General features: G+C 42.1%; 1 protein-coding gene across 1 annotated transcript; it reads right to left on the bottom strand.

The window, feature by feature from the left end:
• Positions 1-11,681: 11,681 nt before the first annotated feature.
• On the bottom strand, positions 11,682-22,192 carry RBM22 (RNA binding motif protein 22). Its single transcript, XM_042949106.1, has 11 exons — positions 22,037-22,192; positions 21,539-21,592; positions 20,547-20,576; positions 19,570-19,702; positions 18,236-18,336; positions 17,962-18,134; positions 16,477-16,677; positions 14,868-15,032; positions 13,994-14,082; positions 13,652-13,783; positions 11,682-12,801 (listed from the first exon to the last, which is right to left on the bottom strand). Exons 1-11 carry the CDS (start codon positions 22,088-22,090, stop codon positions 12,671-12,673), a joined length of 1,263 nt encoding a protein of 420 aa, XP_042805040.1. The 5' UTR covers positions 22,091-22,192; the 3' UTR covers positions 11,682-12,670.
• Positions 22,193-24,708: the final 2,516 nt, after the last annotated feature.

Below are 24,708 nucleotides of genomic sequence, written 5' to 3'. Positions count from 1 at the left end.
CCCCAGCCTGAATATTCAATTCCCTTATCTTGGTGTCCGGGTGACATCTTGGAGCCAAGACTTGGGGACAGTCCCTAAATGGGGTGTGTTTCCAAATTTCCCGGGGATGATGTTTTGAACACAGATTTCTGGCCTGCCCCAGACTTGCAGCATCAGAATCTCCTGAGTCGGGGAATCTCTATTAGTAACCAACACTCCCAGGAGACTCCAGTGAAACTCGTCCATGGTTTGTGTCTTTAGGAATCCAAGCCACCAATGAATTCACATCCATGCCACCACCCCTCCCTGCTCGTGTACTCCAGCTTACACTCCTCCGGCAACAGGGAGCTCACTAGCACCTGTTTACCTGTGGATAACTCTGATAACTAGAAAGCTTTTCCTTTTATTGAGATGCAGTTGGCCCTCATTCATGTGCTAAACATTTGCTACTTACCTACTATGCACTGGACACCCTGCCAGCCCCAGGGAGAGTGTGTGGCGAATAAGCCCAGGCCGTGGCCTAGAGGAAGAGAGGACAGTAGGGAAGATAGCTTTGGAAAGCAGTAAATCGTGTTAATTTTCCCTACAGTATACTAACTGGGGAATAAAGTGCCGTGAGGCAGAGGAGGGGGTCCCTACCCCTGGGTGTGGGGTGGGGTTCTGGGCCGCTTCTCAGAGACTTTGAGTGGGACCCCAGAGGAGGAGTGAGAGCCGTCACGGGAAGAGGGAGTGATGGGGAGGGCATTCCTGCCGAGTAAACCAGCACGTGCGAAGTGTGGAATTGTGCACAGGTGGAGGTGTTCTGGAGAAAGGAGAGGGCTGTGTTGGAGGGGTGAGGGCCACCGTAGGGCGCACTCTGCTAAGGAGATGGGGGTGGTTTTTAAGCTGGGGAGTGATGGGTCTTGCTAAGTGGGGCAAAGACTGGAGAGGACTGAGGCCGGGAGCCAGGAAGCCTACAGAGAACAAGGTCTGGACTAGGCAGGGGGCCATGGGGATGGAAAGAAGGGGCACGCCTCTGGCCACCTTCTAAGACAGGTGCAATGTGGGGCACCTATAAGAACTCCTTCTTTCTTTTCTTCTTCTGCTCACCATCCTGAGCAAGCCTCAGGGTAAGTCATGTCCTAGTTTCCAGCAGGGGTAGTTCAAGGGCTGTGCTCTAGGTCATTCGGAAAAGGAAAGAAAGGAGTGCCTCTCAGTTCAAGTGATGATGGGGAGGACAATGATGACGATGGTGCTGGTGGCTGCTTTTTATTGGGTGCCTCAGTGCTTGGGCTGGTAGTAGACTCTTCACATGTCCTATTTCTTATTTTCAGTACAACCCTGAGGAAAAGGTATGGTCCCATTTTACAGATGTGGATATCCAGGCTCAAAAGAAGCGGCTTGTTCAGGGACAGAGCTAAAATGGGAATCTAATTCTAGTGGCTCTCCCTTTTCACTGCACTGGGTGGCCAGGCCAACGCCCACTCACTCTGAAATCATCAAAGCATGGTGTCCCGCCTTAGGGTTTAGAGGTAAAAAGTGCACGCTGGGTAGTCAGACCAGATGAACTGCTACTGTTACCTGTGTGAACTTGAACAAGCCATTTCTTATTGGTGAGGCTGTCTCTCCCCCCCTGTAACACGAGGGCAAGACCAAAAGCCCTGTGTAGGGTTGTTGCAAGCACAGTGATGGCCACATACCTAAGAAGCTCTCAGTCATTCTTAGATTCCTTGCAGCCCCTGCTCTTGACTGGAAGAGATGTTCTTGTAGCAGATGCAGCTTGAGAAGTTGTCTGCGAGAGACCATTGGGGTCGGTAAAGCTTAAGCCTGAAGGAAAGCCTCTGATCACTGCAGGGCTTCCCTCTGGACATGAATTACCTCCTCACCGCCCCCCCCACCCCCCACCCCCACCCCGCCTCCTTCTGCCTCTTCCCTGACTCCCTCTCTTGGGGAGATGAGAAGGTGAGAAATCCAGCTAATTCCCAGGGTGCATGGGATAGTGGTTGCATTTTGTTCTGGACTTCTACTTCACCCCACACATTCTCAAGGGGCCAGCAGCCCATTAGACTTGCTTGTAATTAACGTGTTGTCTTGAGTTTGGGGGCTGCTGTTTAAAGCCATGTTTGCACGAGCTGAAAACCAACCATTAAAATGTCTGCCTCTGCTATGTCCTGGAGGGTGATGGCCGCCACCAGCTCCAGGAGAGGAGAGCCTAGCAGAGCCGGCTGCTCCCAAAAGCAAATTCTCACTCTTTCTTCTCCTGATAATATGACTTTCACTGATGTTGTTGAAAGAAGAAAGATAAGAAAGAAAGAAAGAAAGAGGAAGGAAGAGAAAGAAAGAAGGAAAGAAAGAAAGAGAAAGAAAGGAAGCTTTTTAAATAAATAAATAAATAAATAAATAAATAAATAAATAAAATGTGAAAAGATTTGCCCACATAGCTCCTCCCACGCACGCAGATAGACTTTCCCAGCCTCCTGCATTCTGCCTGATTCCCACATACTGGAGGTAACCACTGGTAACAGTGTGGACCTTGTAGAATTCTAGAATTACTTGAACCGGTAAACTTGATGCATAGGTAACATGCATAGGAAACATAGATGCATAGGTACAAAAATATGTCTTTAATGGGATCATACTATGTGCATTATTCTGTATTTTGCACCTTTATTCAACAGTAAGTAAAATTTCGATCCTGAAAAAGCAGGCCATTTAGCCTTTCATGTAATTTGTGGGCCTAGGAAGCCCTTCATATAAAATCCTATTCTTTGCTCATTCACATAAAATTCTGTGCTTTTGGCTGTTTTGTTCCTTACATAAATAAAATCGCACAGTGATATAGAAATGGCACAGACGGAGCATAGCCACAATGTCGGGAAAGCAGCCATTAGATCCTGCAGCTGTGAAGGTAGGTGAGCTGCAGCTACAGGTAACATCCAGAGACTAATGCACCTTGGAAACAAAATGGCAAAAGCAAAGGAAGGAAGATACAAACATAGATGTTTGCTGATGCAAGGAGGTGTTAATGTAAAAGTCAGGATGGTGTTAAATTCGGGATGAAAGAGAGGGTGGTGATCAGAAAGGGACACATAAAATGCTTCTGGGGACAGTTGGACAATTTCTGCTACAATTTGGGTGATTGTTACATAGGTGTTCACTTTAGAATATTTAGTTGTACGTCTGTGTTTTATGTACTTTTTCTGTACATGTGTTAGGTTTTACCAAAACAGTCCCTCTTTTTAAAAAGGTAATGGGCAAGGGTGCGTGGGTGGCTCAGTTGGTTGAGCATCTGATGCTTGATTTCCGTTCAGGTCATCATCTCACAGTTTGAGATCAAGCCCCATATCAGGCTCTGTGCTGAGTGTGGAGCCTGCTTGAGATTCTCTCTCTCTGCCCCTCTCCTTCACTCATTCTGTCTCTCTCTCTCTAAAAGAAAAAGAAAAAATAGTTAATGGACAAATCAATGGTAGATCAGATGTACTGAAGGAAGAATTAGTGAACCAGATGTGCCCATAATGCTTCATAGAGAGGTAAAGAGTTAGAAAGTATGAGAGAGAAATTAAAAGACATGGAGAATAAAATGAAAATGTCCAACAATACTGACAGGAATTCCAGAATGTTTTAAAATGACTGGGGTTTGGGGCGCCTGGGTGGCTCAGTCGGTTGAGCGGCCGACTTCAGCCCAGGTCATGATCTCGCGGTCTGTGAGTTCGAGCCCTGCGTCGGGCTCTGTGCTGACAGCTCGGAGCCTGGAGCCTGTTTTGGATTCTGTGTCTCCCTCTCTCTGACCCTCCCCTGTTCATGCTTTGTCTCTCTCTGCCTCAAAAATAAATAAACGTTAAAAAAAATTTTTTTTTAATGACTGGGGTTTTCTCAGATTTGATAAAAGGACATAAATTCACACAATTCTCACCCTATCATGAGAAAGGATATTAAATCCACACTTACGAACCATTATGGGGCACCTGGGTGGTCCAGTCGATTAAGCATCCAACTCTTAATTTTGGCTCAGGTCATGACCTCATGATCGTGGGATCGAGCCCTATGTTGGGCTTTGCACTGGGCATGGAGTCTGCTTAAGATTCTCTCTCTCTTTCCCTTTGTCCCTCCCCACTCTCTCTCTCTGTCAAAAAAAAAAAAAAAAAAAAAAAGAACCATTGTAGTGAGGGGCACCTGGCTGGCTCAGTTGGTGGAGTATATGACTCTTGATCTCAGGGTCATGAATTTGAGCCCCATGTTGGGTGTAGAGATTACTTAAAAATAAAATATTAAAAAATTTTTTTAAAGAACCATTGTAGTGAAACTGCAGAACTCCAAAGTCACAGAGAAATTTCAAAAAAGTTGATATTGCCTACAAATTACCCAACACAAAAGCTAGGTTACCTACAAAAGAGTATTTAAAATGACAGCCATAATAGAAAAACATCTTCAAGAAGTGAGAGCAAAACAAATTCATTTTTAGACAAATAAGTAGTGAGAGAATTTCCCACTAACCTCTGAAAGAGCAAAAGAACATGCTTTAGGAAGGATCCAGAATAAAAGTATAGAGTCTAAGAAGCAATGGTGAGCAGAGAAATCAATTCAATAGACAGCAGGAAGGATGAAAAACAAACAAACAAACAAACAAACAAACCAGCAATTAAAGGGACATGATATAAGGTAGTATAAATACATTCAAATATATCAGTTATCACAATAAATGTAAATGTGTAAAATTCACCAATTTAAAGATAACAGTTTAAGTCAAAAGTAATTCCAGCTCTTCGCTTTTCACAACAGCACTCCTAAAACTACGACACAGTAGTAAAATAAGAAATGGAAAAGGATAAACCAGTTAAATACTACCCCAAAGAAATGTGTTCCAGCCATATTGACATCAGACAAGGAGACTTTCAAAGAGCATTATTGTGATAAAGAGGATCCTTACATAAGGATATAACCAAAGTCATAGTGGAAGATTTAACACAGTTCTTTTAATTATTGATTGGTTATCAGACAGAGTAGGGAATATAGGAAATTTGTACAATAAAATTAAAATGTAGAATACTGCACTGCCAAATTAGAGAATACTCACTATTTTTAACTACTATGAAACACTTTATAAAATGAATACACAAAATTCAAAACTTCCATGCATCAAAGGACACTATCAAGACAGTGAAAAGACAATCTACAGAATAAACAGTTATAAACTCAAAGAAAAAATAAATATCCATGCATCCACAATAAATTATTGAATAAATAAATAAATGGGGAGAGAAAAGACAAGTCTTCTTTTTTCCCCACAAAAGACTTCCAAATAATGTATGTAGAAACCTGTCCTTCAGGAGGTGGAATGTAAAACCCATCCTATTGATTATAGATTGGACTTACTGACTTGCTTCCAAACTATAGAGCATAGGAAGGGAAAAACAGTAAATTTACAAAGGAGAAACCTGGAAGACATCACCTTAACCGAGTAATCAAGGTTAACATCATCAATGATATAACATGATAAGGGCACTTCTCCTTGAGATATTTTCCCCCAGATCTATAACCCCAGGCTAATCACGACAAAACATCAGACAAATTCAAGTCAAGAGAGGCTGCAAAATAGCTCACCAGTACTTTTCTGTAATGTGGTAGACTGGGTTGGATTCTGGAACAGAAAAAAGGATATTAGAGGGAAAAATGGTGAAATTCAGATAAAGACTTAGTCTAGTAAATAGTACTATACGAATGTTTATTTCTTGGTTTTGACAAAGATACCATGGCTATGTGAGACATTAACATTAGGGGAAGCTAGGTAAAGAATAACAACTCTCTGTACATCTTTGCACCTTTTCGGTAAACCTCAAGTTATTCCAAAATAAAGTTTTAAAACTAAAGAAAAAAAAATCCCCAAAAGAAAACTCCAGACCCAGATGGTTTCACTGGTGAATTGTATCAAATCTTTAAGACAAAACTAATAACAATGTTACATAAACTTTTTCAAAATATAGAGGAAGAGGTAACATTTCCAAACATATTTTACAAGGCCAGAAGAAACTTGACAAAGACATTACAAAAAATTCAAGACCAATACTTCTCATGAACATAAACACAAAAAACAGTATATAGATAGATAGATATAGATATATATCTATATATAGATATATAGATACAGATAGATATATATCATATATAGATATATGTTATGATACATTATGTCTATGTTGGGTCATAGGGCTTCAAATGGTGATGGTGGTCAAAAGGTACAAATTTCTTTTTCTTTTTTTTAAATATAATTTATTGTCAAGTTAGCTAACATACAGTGTATACAGTGTGCTCTTGGCTTCAGGAGTAGATTCCCAGGATTCATAGCTTATATACAACACCCAGTGCTCATTCCAACAAGTGCCCTCCTCAATGCCCATCACCCTATTTTCCCCTCCCCTGCACCCCTACCCCGCCTCCCCCCCATCAGCCCTCGGTTTGTTCTCTGTATTTAAGAGTCTCTTATGCCTTGCCTCCCTCTCTGAAACTATTTTTCCCCCTTCCCTTCCCCCATGGTCTTCAGTTAAGTTTCTCAAATTCCACATATGAGTGAAAACATAGGATATCTCTTCCTCTGACTGACTTACTTCACTTAGCATAATACCCTCCAGTTCCATCCACATTGTTGCAAATGGCAAGTTTTCATTCTTTCTCAAAAGGTACAAATTTCTTGTTACAAGTTAAGTAAGTTCTAAGGATGTAATGTATAGCATGGCGATTATAGTTAATGGTACAATATAGCATATTTGAAAGTTGTTAAGAGAATAGATCTTAAAAGTTCTCATCACAAGAAAAAATGTAACTATGTGAGGTAATGGATATAAACTGGACTGACTTTGATAATTATTTTGCTATAAATACAAGTATCAAATCACATTGTACACCTTAAGCTAATACAATGCCAACTGTATCTCAGTAAGAGTAGAAAAAATAAAATAAATTTTTAAAAGAAATAAATTATGACGAAGTTAGGTTTATCCCAGAAATGCAAGGTTGCTTTAACATTTAAAAATTGATCAATGTCAGGGCGCCTGAGTGACTTAATTGGTTTTGGCTCGGGTCATGATCTCATGGTTCATGGGTTCGAGCCCCGTGTTGGGCTCCACTCTGGCAGCACGGAACCTGCTTAGGATTCTCTCCCTCTCTCTCTGCCCCTCCCTAGCTTGCTTGTTCTCTCAAAATAAATAAATAAACAAACTTAATCTAAAAGATTTAAAAATCAATGTAATTCACCACACTGGCATAGGGAAAGAGAAAACCATACGAGGCATAAAAAAAGGACTGACAAAATTCAACAGCTGTTTACGGTGAAAATTCTGAGAATTTGGAGGGTAACTTCTTCAGTCTGATAAAAGGCAGCTACAAAAGAAAATCTACATCTAATATCATAGTTAATGGTAACATGCTGAAGTATTTCAGTATTGGGAACAAGATAAAGATGTCCACTCTCACCAGTTCTATTTAATATATTACTCAAGGTGCTAGCCAGTTCAGTAAAAAAAAAAAAAAAAAAAAGAAAAAGAAATAAAAGGCATGAAGATTGGGAATAAATAAGTAAACTGGTCTATATTTGCAGATATTATTCTTACATAGATCATCACAGGAATCTATAAAGCAAGTACTAGAAATACTGAGTGAGGCTAAGCAAGGTCACGGGATACAGGGTTGATATACAGAAACCCACTCAGTTTCATATATTAGCTGAAATCATTAGAAAGTACGTTTTTTAAAATTCCAGCTGCAATAGGAGCAAATCACAAAATTCTTAGTGATAAATGTAACGAATATTGCATCAGACCTGTGCGCTGATGGTGTAAAATGCTCCTGAGAGAACTTACAGCAGACTTCATGCAACGGGGACACGTGCCGTGCTCTGCATTGGAAGACTCAGTACTGTTAAGACATCGATTCTTCTCAAATTGATCTACAAATTCAACACAATCCCAGTCATAGTCCTATGTTTTTGGAGAAATTAACAAACTGATCTTAGAATGTATACGGAAATGTAGAAGACCTAACAAAGGAAAAGCTTTTCAACAAAGAAGAAATGAAGTCAGTGGGGTGGGTTTGAATCCAATCTGACTGGTGTCCTTATGTAAAGGGGGAAATTTGGAAACAGTAGATGTATACACAGGGAGAAAACCATGTGAAAACGGAGGCAGATACAGGGGGTGATAGTTCCATAAGCCAACAAATGCCAAAGCTTGCCAACAAACACCAGAAGCTAGAAGAGGGGCCTGGAACACATTCTCACAGCCTTAAAAAGAATCAACTCTACCAACACCTTGATCTTGGATGTCTAACCTCCAGAAAGGTGAGACAATAAATTTCTGTTGGCTCAGCCACCTACTTGATAATACTTTGTTACAGCAGCTTTGGCAAACTAATACATATTTTTGTATGCTAGACAATAAATGAGACTTCATTAAATAAAAAATCTCTGCTCATCAAGAAAATTGCTTATCATCTTTCCAATAGGAAAGTTAATAGGCAAGCCACAGATGTGAAGAAAGTATTTGCAAACATATATCTGACAGAGGACTAACATCTAGAACATACATATATTTTAAAAACTCCTGTAACTAGTTAATAAAAAGACACCCAGTAAGAATGGCCAAAATATTTGAACAGACACTTCACAAAAGAAGATATATAAACAACCAACAACTACTTAAAAAGGAAATGCAAACTGAAACCACAATGAAATACTACAATATGCCCATCAGAATGGCTAAAAGTCAAAAGACTTTTTATATGAAACTTTGGTGATGTTTTGGAGCAACTGGAACTCTTGTTGGTGGGAATGTAAAATGGTACTACCATCTTGGGAAAAGTTCCAACGGTTTCCTTTAAAACTAAATGGGCACCAGCATTGTGATCCAGGAAGTCCACTCTATTTATTTCAAGAGAAATAAAAACATATATTCACCAAGAAAAAAAAAAAAGTGTACAAGGATATCCAAAGCAGCTTTAATTCATGATAGCAAAAAGTTGATAGGTAAGTGATGGTGTAATCATACAATGGAAGGTAAGTGATGGTATAATCATACAGTGGAATGCTACTCAACAATAAGAAGGAATTATACACATCCTGGATGACCCTCCAAAACATCATGTTGTTAAGAAGCCAAATACAAGGAGTTCACAATGCATGATTCCATTTATGTAAAGTTCTAAAATAAGTAAAACTAATTTATGGTGAAAAAAATCAGAACAGTAGTTGCCTCTGGAGATTGATGGGGGCAGGGTATTGACTAGGGAGAACAGGGGACATTTTTCTGGAATGATGGTAATGTTCTACATCTTGACAGGGATTTGGGTCACATAGATGGATACAATGTCAAAATTCTTGAGTAGCATATTCAAGATATGTGCATTTCGATCTGTGTAAATTTTACCTAGAAAATCTACAAATATTGAACTCAAGTTCATTATATAAATGCTTAAGTGCTTCAAGGTGAAGTATGCTGTTTTCAGTCTACTCTGAAATGCATAAAAAACAGATTGATGGAGGAATAGACAGGTATGTGTTGAAGCAAATATGGCCAAATGTTAATTGTAGATCTGGTTAGTAGATATGTGACTGCTCACTGTAAAATTCAACCTTTCTGTATGTTAGAAAATTTTTATAATAAAATGTTAGGGAGAATACAAAGACTTCAGGATCTCTGAGGAGGGTAGCTTCTTCTAATCTTAGAAAACCATTTCATCTCATATTAGTGTTTCTTGGAGGGTGGTCTTTGCCTCACCAACTTGTGTAGACCCAGTGCAGGAACTTAAATACTGAAGTTTAAGAACTAGTGTTCTATATCCCTATCCTGCAGGATTTCACTCCACACACAGAGCTTCAAATGCTACTTCATTGCCAACTCCCAAATCTTGGGGTCTTTCTTTAGCTCCGATTCCCTTTGGGCTGGGAAGTTCCATAGGTCTTCCAGTTAAACTTACCAACCCCCACATTGGACTCATTTTCCTACCCCTACATCCCAACCTCACTGTCCTCCCCTAACCATCATTCTCGGTCAGGAAAAGGCACCCTTCCACCCATCTGACCAACCCAGGGACCTGGGGGGGGGGGGGGGGGGCGGGGGGTGTCATCCTTGACTCTTCTATTTCCATTTACTTCAGGTTACAGTGGTGGCTCGCTGACTTGTCTAAAACATCCGTCACATCACTCTTTGCCCCATGGGCAGTCACTGCCTTAATATAGTTGTCATGATGCAGTGCCTTCTGAGCCTCCTCCATGAGGGGAGCAGCCCAAAATACCACAGGCAACGAGAAGGGTTGGGAGGGGAGGCCTTATGACCAGGAGACAGAGGTTAAGTAATGTGCCCAAGGGCACACAGCTGGGAGGTGCTGAAGTGAGGATCTGAATGCAGATCATCTGGCTCCAGATCACTCGTTATCAACAAACCATCACTCGTTATCAACAAAAATGGGGTTTTTCTTTTTTTGTGGTGAGATTCAACTACAGCTCTGTTACTCGAGTAACACTAGCTGCTGTAACAGATAAATCCCCAGGTCTCAACACTTTACTGTAACAAAAATTCCCCCCATCATAACGCTCTCCTCCTCAAAGCAGTGATAAGGAACCCAGGCTCCTTCCATTGTGACTCTGCCATCTTCCTCCCTCCAGAGGAGGGATCCTCCTCCTGTGTCTTTAGCCAGATGGGAAAAGAATTCATGGGATTGGGCGAGATGTTTTTACAGACCTGGTCTGCGAATGGCAAAGGTTACTTTTCACCAAGTGCACCCCCAGCTGTGTGCCCTGGAGGAAAAGGAAACGGAGTTGGTTAAGTACCTAAGAGTTTTTGTCAAAATCCAATCGCTCTTAATTCTGATTTACTCAAGAAAGACAGCATCGCTTCTACACTTCAACTTATGCTGGCATATTATGCTTTTCAAAAAAAATATATATCCACAGCCAGAGAGTGCAGGAAATTTAGAATCCCCTCCTTCTCGAAAAGAATATACAATTGGAGTCATATATTTACATACATATATATGTACAGATATAAATAATCAAACTTGGCATTATTAAAACACTACACGTAATCCACATCTTATTCACAAATTGGCTAAAAATCTTTTACAGGCTCAAAAGTAGGCCCAAAACAGTGACAAACCCTACCCCAAACAGTGTCAAAATACTTGGAAGTACCCTCACCGATTCACATTTGGTATTATTAGAAATTAAATCAAATCTTCTAAGTCCTTCTAGATTAATTTTGAAATCTTTAAAAAACAAAAATAAAAATAAAAAAAAGCAAGCAACCCAGAGGAAGCTCTCTAGAGGAAAAAACAATTTTCTCCAGAGAAGTTAAAAAAGGGTCCTATGGGTTATGTCCATCCCAGAAATACATCGTTTACCCAAGTGACATGGAATTGGCTTCAGGAAAAATAGACTTTCGGATGATTTTTGCTTGTTTCTCTTTAAAGTGACTTGGATAATATGGCAGTGACTTGAAAGCTACCATTTGTCAACCACCTCCCGGCAGCTCCGTGCCAAGTGCCTTCTGTGCATTCTCTTACTCCAACCTCACAACTAACCACAAGAACTTGCGAAAAAGGCCTGGGCCGTTTTCCCATCCTAGAATGGATAGAGACAAAAATCGGAACAGTCTAAAGCCAAAAACTTACATTTATACATAATCTGATTCTAACTGCTACTGACCTCAAGGTGAGCTACCAAAGGACAAAGCACAACGTTTGGAAAATTGACCGTTTTAATTTTTTAAAAACAAAAACACACAACACAACGTCAAATTATTTTTGCCGTCTACAATTCAGTTATATCCAAACATTCTAAGACCAAACAGAGTCCTCTGCCCAGCAGCAGGGGACTACGAGGAGAGAGACGCTGAAGACACACGAGGGTGAATGCTAGAGGACAGTCCCAGCTGCGGGCCACAGCCTTCCAGCCCGACGCACGCCGCCACTTTCACTTCACAGTTTGTTCACATGGTTTACGGGAAGCTCTTTAAAATCATTTCATCCCAGACGCCAGATTTCTTCAACAACACAGAGCTCCACATCGGTGTTTCCATCCGACTGATAGGACTAAAAAGCGGTTTTTGTTTTCATCTTGTTTTAGCAGGGCAGAGAAGTGAAACTAGCCGCCAGATGCCTTTAGTAATAAATGAGGAGAGGAGAGGTAAGGAAGGATCTGGGCTGTGCTGGGTGCTGGCTTCTACTTGTCTCCTTGAGAACGTGACTTCCGAAGTGTTAAATCACACTCATGCCACTACAATGATTAGTACTAGTAATCTTTTCTCAGATGATAAAAAGGAAAAGTACCCAATGGACATAAAAATGGTCAAAAAGATCTTACCGCAGGTCAATTTTTCCCCCCCAAAAAAGATACAAAATGAACATATAATTGGGATGGTAACTCCGTTAGACATTCCAATTCACCCAGTCGCTTGTTCGCCATACAAGTAAGGAGAACAGGCATTGAGTTTTATTAGCAATGTTATAGTAGTAACCAGATGTGTTAATGGCAGCTTATTTGAGGTCCATCAATCCTTGGAACACGTGTAGGAAAGCATGGCTGTCGTTCTCCGACTGCCCACATCTGAACACATTCAGCTACCACGGAAACTACAAAGGAAGGAAAAAATATATTTATTCCAAGATTCATTTACTGGGATTTTTAAACGCCCTTTCTTCCATAAAGCCCTGGCGTGCGGATAGTGTGCTAGGGACTGCTGTGTTTCCCAGCATGAGCTCCCATCCTCTGAGGGTCCTGAGAAGGATAGTGGATTGGTCCTGGAGCCCTCATGAAAGGAGGGGGTGGTCCCATTGGGTGGAACATGTGTGGCCCAAAACCTGCAGATGGGAGAGGACAAATTTGTTAGGCTTGCCGTTTCCTGGACAACCTTTCAAACCTGTGAATCTTTCTAAGGTCAAAACCACCCAGCCGTAAGTCAAATTGACAAGGGGCTTCAGAAAATGTCAGTTCACAGACTTGCTTAGGCATGTCCACCTGTAGTACTTCCTCGGCTTTAGAAAGCTTTCCCCTCAGACCAGGTTAAAAGAAAACTCCACAGGACCCAAAGGGATCTGGTACTATGTCATCTGAGCCTTTGGTGCCTAACACGCCAAGCCTACCAGACAGGATGCAATCAGGATTTGGGAAGTGAGGAAGGAACCAGGCTGATGCCAGACTCTGTCACCACCAACCTCAATGCCTTATACCAGAATGGAAGGTGTTCAGAAACCAGGACTTTGTTACAGAGTATGGGAACTCTGCCACAGGAGAACCGGCTATTTGTGACTTACCTACACTGTACAGATCGCCACTGACATTTCCTAGAGCAGCGCTACACAAAGTGCTGGTCCTGGAACTGCTTATTACTGCCCCCGCCACCCCAAGATAAAGTCAAATGTAACTTGAGCCAAACAGGGGACAAACTGATGAGAGATCACTATAATCCAGTAACTCCCATTCTGATCATACACACTCAGATCTTTAGAAAACTGGCAACCTTCTCCTCCTTGGCAGGCCAGGGAAAAAAACGAAAGATCAGGGATCCTAACAAATCAGGTTTACTTGCAGACCTCTACGGGGCAAACTCAGAGGATTTAGCCACGATAATGAGGTGTGGAGACAGGACTCTCACAAAGATTTTCCTGGGCTAAATGAGACCTATTTACTAAGAAAGAAGATGGATGTTACCTGGGGGTGGGGGCGGGGCAATACCAGGGGGTGGCGGCAGGGCTATGTTCACCACGGCTGGAGGACCACTTGGGGGTAGGTTGAAGTAGTTGGCAGAGGCTTCTTCTTCAGCTGCAGGAGGAGGCGGAAGAGCTGGAGAAGAGAAAACAGCCAACAGTCAAAGGGAAGAAGACCGTGCAACGATGTTTCTACCTCCTTTAAGCCCGGGGCTCCTGCTGGGGGAAAAGAGTTGCTACAGTAGCCAGAGACCTGCCTGGGTCTCTCCTGACACTGAGGAACAGCAGGGCAGGGTGAGCATTTGACATCAGCAAGCTACCCAGTAGGCAGGAAGTTTGCACTCACCTCCTGGCAGTCCTGGAACGGGCTCTAGCTTGATCCCAGAGTCTGTCGTTCCATCCTTCTCTTTTTCTTTTCCTCTGGCTGCTTGGGACCTGGGCGACAGACAGACAGACAGACACAGACACACACACACACACACACACACACACACACACACACACACAATGTCAGTACTCTGTCCCACCTTCTCTCACACCTCTGCTTCTCGTGTTTCCAAATAGAGTTCCTTTGCTCCTTGCCTCCTTTTCAGAGAATACTCTTTTCCCCTAAATGCCACTGTGCAGAGTAGACAGAAGCAAATGTTTTAAAGCCAGAAAGACCTGGATTCAAACTCTGCTGGAAATGCTGTTAAGGACAAGAAGCAGCGACCTATGTGTGTTTGGCGCAGTGCTTAATCAGCACACAGGAAGCACCCACAAGGGGCGCTCCTTCCTGGTTCCAAGCTGGAAACATGTTCTCCCTTTGAACCTTCAGGGTATTTCACTTGAGTCTCTCTTATGCAATCATCACTTTCAAACTTCAATTAGCTATTCTCCATGGACAACCAGCCCCTAGAGGGCAGAAACTAGGTCTAATGCATTTGTAAACTCTCAAATCCAATCTTTCTTGCCCTGACGTTATATTTGGCCTATAATAGCTGGTCACAAAAGGTAAGAACCTTCGAAGGAGTAGATTACAACGGCAAAGCCCTGAATAAATTTCCAAAGCAGGATCCTCCCAATGTCCACAGTGTTAGAGAAGTGTCAGAGAAATGAAACATTGTTTTTAACGGTCCTATTGACTTAAACCCATTCACCAAAAGCATACTAGCCCCCAGATAATGAAACACTTCCTTGAAAATCTCAATAAAGACATCGTAAAATAGCCCAATTCTCACCTTCCCCATTTCACGTTGAGTCTACGGCCATTGACAATCAACTTATTAAAGGACTTCTCCGCAGCCACCTCTGCAGCCTGCCTCGTGGCAAACTGGATGAACGCACACTGCTGTCTCTGTACGACGGTGATCGTCCGGATCTCCCCAAACTGGTAGAAGTGATTTCTGAAGGGATACAGGCAGAGAAACAGGAGAGTTAATGACACTCCCAGGAGGTTGCAGTGGATTATTCATTCTTGCACTCACTCACACACAAGGCAGGTGGCCCCCTGGTCATCTGCCTAACTACCTGCAGGTAATTCCCCCAGTACCCTGCCCTACCGTGGGTACTACTTACTGAGAGAGAGTATAAGAAAAATAGTGAGTAAATAAAGGTTTACAAACATCTCAGGGATTGTTCCATGGAGGAACAGAGGCTCCAGTATCCAGGTTTCATAGGGACCTTAAACCCTCCATAAGGGGCTGGCAAACTCAGCCCCGCAGCTCATGAGCCAAGAACATTGTAAAAAGTTTGTTTTTTAATTAAAAAAAAAAAAAAAAAAATTTCTTTAAATGTTTATTTATTATTGAAAGACAGAGAGAGACAGAGCATGAGCAGGGGAGGGACAGAGAGAGACAGGGAGACACAGAATCCTAAGCAGGCTCCAGGCTCTGAGCTGTCAGCACAGAGCCCGACGCGGGGCTCGAACTCACAAACTGTGAGATCATGACCTGAGCCGAAGTCAGACGCTTAACCGACTGAGCTACCCAGGCGCCCCGTTTTTTAATCTTTTTAAACATTTATTTTTGAGAGACAGAGAGACAGAGTGTGAGTGGGGGAGGGGCAGAGAGAGAGGGAGACACAGAATCCGAAGCAGGATCCAGGCTCCAAGCTGTCAGCACAGAGCCCAATGCGGGGCTCCAACTCATGAACCGCAAGATCATGACCTGAGCTAAAGTCAGACATTTAACTGACTGAGCCACCCAGGCACCTCTAAAAAAGTTTTTTAAGGCTATGTAACAACAACAATGAAACAAAAGGGAGGAGCAGGGAAAGCGTCGGCCAGCAGTAGGGACTGTCTAGCTCACTTAGACCGGGTTTAATGGAGACAGGCTACCAAGGGCAGGTTATACACTTATAGGAGATAAGTGGGTAATTGGAAGGGGTAATTTCCATCACTATCTGTCTAGATGTCCCACTGGCCAAGCAAAATACAAGCCAAGAATAATATAAACATAGCAAACAGAAATCTCTTTAAAAAGCCAACAATTTAAACCATGAGAGTTTTATAACTGCCAAGGTCTCCCTCCTTGACATAATTAATCATTCTTGGATATGTGCCATATTTAAAAGACTCTATTTGGCTATTAGGTCAAATAGAATCTTGTGATTATTATCACGTGGAAGGATCAGGTAAGCACTATAAGCACTGCTGATGAACATTACTATTCTGGCAAGAGAAAGGACACGTTTATAAAAATTCTTGTTAGCATGACTAATTAGCATAACTATAGAGAGGCTAAAGAAAAATGTACTTTGTACAGAATTATCCTGTTGCCTGTGTTTTTGCCCAAAAAAGTATTTCAGGGCAGTTAAAAGCAGAGAGCTCATAAAATTTTATCTACAAACCTTAGATCGGTCTCAGTAATGGTATCGCCCAGACCACCAACATACAGCGTGGTGATAGTCTTGTCCTCTGGGGGGTCCAGACGAGGCATTGTTGAAGCCCGCTTTAGAAGCTTATCTGCCACAGGGTCATTGATCCCATAATATCGGTCTTTAATGTTCTGATCAGCAAGGGGGTCATCCGGATCTGTTGGCTTCTCATGCCTATGGTTCAAGACAGAACAACACATGAAGGTAAAACAAAGGAAAAGAATTTACAGGTTATCACCCAATAGTAGCTACGTACATATACCCTGAAATGCCTTCTGAACTAGAAACCATGGCCATACCAAAACATAATTATCACAACAAAGCTAACACCAAAAGGATTTACTGTATCACACAAACACTTGCCAGCCTCCTAAAAGCCATTTAAATGACCATCTACGGTAACAGACTTTCCTTACAAAGAAATGCTTTTGGCACACTCTGCTTCAAAACAAAAAGTAATCAAAACATGGTTACCCTTCTCTAGGGCAATGGTTCTTAACAAACCTGAAGTCCTGCATTCCACGGAGAGTCTCATTAAGGCTGTGGACCAGCCCCAGAAAAAAGTATAGATAATTTTTTTTTTTTTGGTGGGTGTGTGGTTAACCAAGACCCAATCAAGAACTTCTGATCCAGACGCTTGGCGGTCTTGACTGAAACATACTCACATACCTGTTAAAGGTCTGGCCTTCATTTGATTTCAACTACACACTGAGATTTAAACCATGACATACTTCTCAGGCAGAAACTTTTAGAGTCAACATCGTATTATATGGCATAATAACTTAGTTTCCCAAGGCTTGGTTATGAGTAAAAGTCCCATTACAAGTAAAAACAACAATTTAATCAAGCTCTTCTAAATTTAATAGCCCTAAGAAATGAGATATATGACACTAATTGCATAAACTTGTTTAATTACATTTTTAAAATATGTATTAAAAAAAATTTTTTTTAATGTTTATTTTTGAAGGAGACAGAACGTGAGTGGGAGAGGGGCAGAGAGAGGGAGACACAGAATCCGAAGCAGACTCCAGGCTCTGAGATATCAGCACAGAGCCTGACATGGGGCTCGAACTCACAATCTGTGAGATCATGACCCGAGTGAAGTCAGTTGCCCAACCGACTGAGCCACCCAGGCGCCCCAAATTTTTTTAATATTTATTTTTGAGAGAGACAGAGAGAGCGTGTGCAAGCAGGGGAGGGGCAGAGAGAGAGAGGGAGACACAGAATCCAAAGCAGGCTCCAGGTTCTGAGCTGTCAGCACAGAGCTCGACATGGGGCTCAAACCCACGAACTGTGAGATCATGACCTGAGCCGAAGTCAGATGCTTAACCGACTGAACCACCCAGATGCCCCTAAACTTGTAGATTTTAAAGCAGAAATAGTTTAAGCTAGCATCTCCCATTTCTTAGATGACTAATTATCTAAAAGCAAATAATGAAAATGGAATTCAGCTCTTGCCTGTATGGACACTCCTCTCCTCTCTTACATTCTCCTTTTACCCAGAAGGAGCAAATGTGGGGTCGATTCCTTTTGTAGTAGGGTGTGGTCCGGGCTAGTTTGAGTAGCATGTCACTGGTGGATGTGGCTTTCCCCAACATGCCAACTGGCCGTGTTCCATCAGAGTTGGAAATCTACAGAGGGACGACAAGTTCAAAAGATAAATTACACAGACTGTATCAATCCACTAGGATTCTACCAAATATAAAATTACATCAAGAAAGTGGCAGCACACCTCTCTCTCCATATTCTGTGTGTAGTATTCTTTGTTGACATCTGACTTTGGCATATCATCCTTAAAAGACAATCCTGCATCCCGAACCTGGATGGGCAGGCCTGGTACAAAGGAAAGGAGGAAAAAACCTCAAGATACATTTTAAAACAAATCCATATTGAACATGCACATAGAATACAACATCATTGTTCTCTCCTCCAGCTTTCTAGGTATCAGAGGCTTTATTATTTTTTTAATGTTTATTTATTTTGAGAGAGAGAGAGAGTGAGCGGGGAGGAGGAGTAGAGAGAGGGGAAAGGGAAAATCCCAACCTGATGCAGGGTTCAATCCCATGAACCATGAGACCATGACCTGAGCTGAAATTAAGAGTCCAATGCTCAACCAACTGAGCCACCCACACGTCCCCAGAGGCTTTATTTTTATTCGAAATCTTTATTACCATCAGGCCAAAACTACCTAAGAGCATTCTATGCAACTGTCGAAATTCCTAAGCTGTCATGATATTTGAAATGAAGGTTTTAGAAAATCTTTTAGATGACAAACTTTGGTAGTGGTCAGATTTGACCTGTACTTAATGAAGTACCTAGCTTTTATTGGAACAGGATTTATTTAAATAAACATAAAAAGTGGGTTATTTTTAGGCTGGTGTTCTAGATCCTTGGGATAGTCATAGTCAGTAAGAGTCACTATATTCCAGAACCAGAACACTTCTTTTAACAAACATGTAAGTAAATAATATTAAACAATATATGACCAGGACTCTGATTAGCAGCTAACTTTCTTAACATACATAAACTTTTATTTTCCCTTTTATTTTATTGTATAGTAGAAACTCTTATTGAAAAAGTACTTTTCTCATAAACAAAAAGTCACTTGTAGTTAAAAAAAAAAATCACTCCCAAATTACTTTTAAAATAGGAGCAGTTATAGCACATCAGTCCCCAAAACACAGAAATCTAAAGCACAATTAGCCTATGCTTCTGGTAGGGATTGTGGGAAAGAGCTTTGGATTTTGAAAGAAGCCCAAGGCAAAGAGATGATCTACCATAGGAAAAATGCCTTTGCCTCACTTTGGCTACACAGATGTACAGAGAGGCTTGGGCCAGTCCTGATTAATTCCCAACTTTTCCTTAAGTTAAGTTCCTCCCCTTGTCCGGAAGGGCTCTAGGATGGCCTGGCACGATTCTCCTCTTCCTAGGAGAAGCAGAGCACAAAAGGCACTCCAAAGGGGGGTCAGAACTGGAGATGGGGTGAGAAGTAGAAAACAAAAAGACTAATTTGTCATCTAGGGCACCTGCATCTGCATAGTTTTAGATCTGTTAGGGCAAACATACCATATTCTAGGTCCAAGAGGCAGGTCTGACAGACATTCTTCAATTTACTGCAGGTTTGGCACACTTCAGTCTTCTTGAAACGCATGCGGACACCGGGGCACCAGCGAAATACTGTGAATGGCCTGGCACAGATCTGGAAAACAAAATAAACAAAATAAGAGCCCTGATGCTGGTCTGGCCAATCAAGCTAGGGGATTTAATAACAACAGGGGATTTAAAGAAAGGATCCTTGACTCTAGGGTTTAGAAGAGATCTTAGCAATCATGTAGCCTAAACACCATCTGACATTTCGATTCCATTTAGCACACCCATCCCCAGAAGTTAAAAAATTAACACAGTACAGAAATGAAATACTCAAAAGTCAAAGTCCTCCCCACACTAGAGGTAACCACCATTAACATATGACCCTTAATCTTTTGGGGGGACAGTGGGGAATGCCATATACTCCTTTAAGAATCTTATGACAGCTATGACCTTCCTCCTCTGCTAAAATCTTCACTTGGAAGCTCCTGGGTGGCTCAGTTGGTTAAGCATCTGACCTCGGCTCAGGTCATGATCTCATAGTTCATGAGTTTGAGCCCCGTCTCAAGCTCTGTGCTGACAGCTCAGAGCCTGGAGCCCACTTCAGATTCTGTGTCTTCCTCTCTCTCTGCTCCTCCCCAGCTCGTGCTCTGTCTCTCAAATATAAATTAATGTCAAAAAAAAATTTAAATCCTCATGTGCACGGTCAGACAACAACACTCAGTATACCATCTCTGAGGGTTCAAAGCCCATTCACAGACGCCAGGTTAAGAACCTTTACATTAAAGGCCTCACTTTCTTACCTCTCACACTAAACAGTTAACAATCAGTGAGTACATAAATGATACATGAAAGTCTGTGAAGCATTGACTTTTACTGGAGAAGCTCAAAGCCATGCAAATTGAAAAGAAAAGGAAAATCAAATCAAATCATTACTCTTTAACAGACATGCTTACTTTGCATTCCTTCCCATACTTTTCTTTGGTCTGAAACAGAAAGAAACAGAAAACAGCAGGTTACAGAAAGAAAAAAACTAGATGTCTTCTCCTTCCCTAAATACAATCTAAGAAATGTGTCTGGAGATCCCCGGCATCCTAATGAGGTGTGTATGTGTGTGTGGGGACCACCTCTTTTGGGGGGCGGGGGGGGGCGGGCAGGGGATGACAGAGATATATTCTAACTACCTGCTATGAATTATACTCTCTTAAGAATCTTATGGATCTAATACTGGGTAAATACGTATGTTTCCACTGCCACAACTCTTCCGCTCACTTCTGGCTCCCAAGTTCTCGCTGAAGAACTAAAATTCCTAATAGTGTCCACAGTCCCCAAATCATGGAGGACGTAGCTATGGCTAGCCCATTTTACAAAGTTTAGTCAGAGGTACCTACTATACCCTCCTGTGCAGACAGTCTGTATACAGTCAATCAAGATCTCTGAGATGGATCACAACACAGCCCTATTCTAATTATTAAATGTTAACTGCTGGTGATTTTACCCTTATTTATAAGGATGGGGTTACCTTACACTAAACAGATTACAAGGTGCAGTGGCCAAAAGGCACTGGATTAGGAATCAGGACACCGAGTTTCTCCTCCTTCCTTGCTAAGGTCCCTGGAGTCAGCCTATCTGAATTTATATCCAAGCTCTGCTCCTTGCTTGCCATACCGAAAAAACATAAACCGTATTTGCCTGGTTAATACACCTCACTCTTAGATAAATGCTCAACAAATATTAGCTGTTGTTATGACTCCTGGATCTCAGGAATGCCGCTGAGTTCCAAAGACAGAATAAGCATGACAGTCCTTTGCAAATAGTCCTGTGTTTTGGGTTAGTAAAGGAGCATCATTGCTTTGGCTTGGCTAGGAGAAGCATTTCACGGACAGCGTGTAGGTAACACAACAATGACAGAACCTGAAGAACTCTCGTTTCACACGCGATTACTCACCATTCGAATATATGGGTTTTCTCCAAGACATGTCTGGCACAGAATGGGGAAGTCCTGGTGAAAGTGGGAAATCTGGTTGAAAGCCAGGCTCGGAAGACCCTGCCATCTCAGCCACACTCGTGGGGAAGGGGGAAGGAGGGGAGGCAAGGAGCGAGGGTGGGGGACAGGGTAGGGCAGGAACCCGAGGTTCTGCACGGGCCCGGTCGCGGGAGGGGGCGCTGTCTGCACTTCCGGCAAGCGGCGGGAAAAAAAAAACCAGCTCGAAATGAGAGGAGAGGGCAGGGGTGGGAAGGGGGCAGGTCCCGGACCCTGGCTAAGCCCCCCTCCCTCCAAGCCCGAAGGAGGGCCGCCCTCCAGCCTCCCGCTTTGGCCGAGCTAGGCCGCAGCGCTGGCTCCTTCCCGGAATTCCTTCGGCCGATCCACAGCCACGGCCCTGCCCGCCCCAAAGAGGCCCGGCTTCGCCGCCTCTCTCCGTCCTCCTCCGGCAGGCATACTCACCGCATCCTCCCAGTTCTGCCTGTTGTAGGTGTTGGAACCCAGAGAAGTCGCCATCTTGAGAGCGTCTGGAGGCAGTGGCGGCTTCCGAGTTGGGAGAGAGGACCGCCACAATCCCGTCAGGCCCCGAGGCTGGTTCCCGGCCCGTTGACGTCTTATTTATGCGTCTTGGGCGCCCTTGGGGGCGGGCCTCGTGCGTCATGACGTCGCCCGGAATTTCTTCGCTTAACAATTGGGCGGCCTGGTGGGTTTCCCTGGTCCTTTCTTTGAGTTGGTCCGTGCTTAGGAAGAAGAGCCGAAATACAATAGATTTATTTTAAAATTGAGCGAAGGAATAGAGGAACAAGCAAGGAATGAGGGGATGGGATTCAAACAGCGTTAGCTTCCGTGGAGCGTTTATTATGCCAAACGCTGGGCGAACGTCTTGACGTGCCAGTGTCTTATTTCTCACAATAAACTCTGTAAAGTTGCCTGTTTTAACAAGCAAAAACACAGAACGTCTAAAGTTGAATTTCAGATATACAACAAACCATATTTTAGTATAAAGATGTCCCAAATAGATTTATACTAAAATAATGACTCGTTTATCTGAAAGTCAAATTTAGCTGGATATCCTTATTGTATCTGGCAAACCACTACCCTCTAGGCAAGTGTGATTGTACCTGTTTTATAGAAAAGGAGAGTGAGGCTTAGAGCGAGTAATTAACTTGCTTCTTCTGGTAGTGTAGCTAATAAATGGTGAAGCCACAAATCCAAAGACAATAGTAGTGTTTTCCCTCTTGAAACTTAAAGGGTCTTATGGATCAACACATGCATCGTTACATCGTTTTTTGAACAACTCATTACTGCACTGCCAATATTTTAGGAATTCAAGCATTCTGTACACTTACAGTGTATCATTAAAATACCTATTATGTTCAAATCACCACAGTTGGTTTTTTTTTTTTAATGTTTATTCATTTTTGAGAGAGAGACACACACACACAGAGCCCGAGCAGGGGAGGGGCAGAGAGGGAGAGAAGACACAGAATCCAAAGCAGGCTCCAGGCTCCAAGCTGTCAGCACAGAGCCCGATGCGGGGCTCGAACCCACAAGCTGTGAGATCATGACCTGAGCTGAAGTCAGATGCTTAACCAACTGAGCCACCCAGGCGCCCCTAAGTCACCACAGTTTTTAAAAAATCAGGTTGAACTTATGTACAGTAAAAGTTTACCTTATAGTTGTATAGAATTTTTACATATATTCACATATGTACATATATTCACTACAAATATAGAATAGTTTCATCACTCCAAAAAGTTTCCTCGTGACCAAGTAAATTCCCCTCTCCTCACACACAGTCCTAACAAGCACTGATCTGTTCTGTCCCTATAGTTTTGCTGTTTCCAGAAAATCATAAGTGGAGTCCTATTATAGCCTTTTGGGTCTGATTTCTTTTTCTTCCAATATAGTATTTGAGAGTCTTCCATATTGTTGCATGCATCAGCAATTTGTTCTTTTCATTGCTGAGATTCTTGGATGTACCGGGTGAGTTAAAAAAAAAATCCATATGCCAGTTGATGGTCATTTGAGTTGTTCCAGATTTCAGTGAATATAAATAAAGCCGTTATAAACATTCACATACATGTTATTGCATGGACATAGGTTTTCACTTGTAAATACCAAGGAGTGGGATTACTTGATCATATGGTAAGTGTATATTTTCCTGTAAGGCAAAGTGCTTGGATTTAGCTGAGCTTCTTTATGGTTTGTTATCTTTTTTTTTTTTTTTTTTTTAAGATTTAAAAACAATTTTTTTGTATAGAAAACTCTATGCCCAGCATGGGGCTCAAAACCACAACCCAGAGATCAAGAGTCGCGTGCTGTAACGACTGAACCAGCCAGGTGCCCCTATGGTTTGTTATCGTTTGCTGTTTGGCAAATTCTTAGACATCATTTCTTTACTCTTCTGCCTAGTTTCTTCTCTATCCGGGACTCCAATTACACATATCAGACCACGCGATACTGTTCCATAGCTCTTGAAAACTGTGGTGTTATTTCCTCCCTTTTTAGGAGGAGGTGGTTCAATATGGATAATTTCTGTTGACCGATCTCCAAGTTTCCTGATTATTTCCTTAGCTATGACAATTCTACTGATAAGCCTGTAAAAGATATTTTTCCTCTCTGATCCTGTTTTTTATTTCAATTTGTCTCTTACAGTTTCCACCTCTCTGCTGAAACATGTTCATACATATTATCCATATTTTCAACTACTTTTTTCAACATATCAATCAGAGTTTGAATCCTTGATAGTTCCAACATCTGGGTCATATCTGTATACGGTCTTATTGTCTTATCTGTGAAAAATGAGTTGTTTCTTTCTTGCTTCTTTGTGTAACTCAATTTTTTTTATTGAATGCCATTCATTGCTTATGTAGCAGTAGACTGAGGTAGATGCTGGGAAGTGGGCAGATCTGTCAGGCCACGTGTGTGGGGTTTGGTCAATCCAGTCAGAAATTGAACTGGGTCTGGGTTTTGTTGTTGCTATGGTTGCCTTCCATGCATTACAGATTTCGTATCCTCTAGCATTATTTTGTGCTTTAGGATGGGGTTGAAGAACTTTTCTCAAGTGTTCATATTTTATCCTTAGCGTTCAGCTGTCCTGCACACCCAAACCTTAGTGGTGAGTCTCTGTG

This window comes from Panthera leo, chromosome A1 (genome assembly GCF_018350215.1).
Source record: "Panthera leo isolate Ple1 chromosome A1, P.leo_Ple1_pat1.1, whole genome shotgun sequence".
Classification (NCBI taxonomy): Eukaryota; Metazoa; Chordata; class Mammalia; order Carnivora; family Felidae; genus Panthera; species Panthera leo.
Note: the sequence above shows the minus strand (reverse complement) of the source record. Positions and strands in the feature narration are given on the sequence as shown.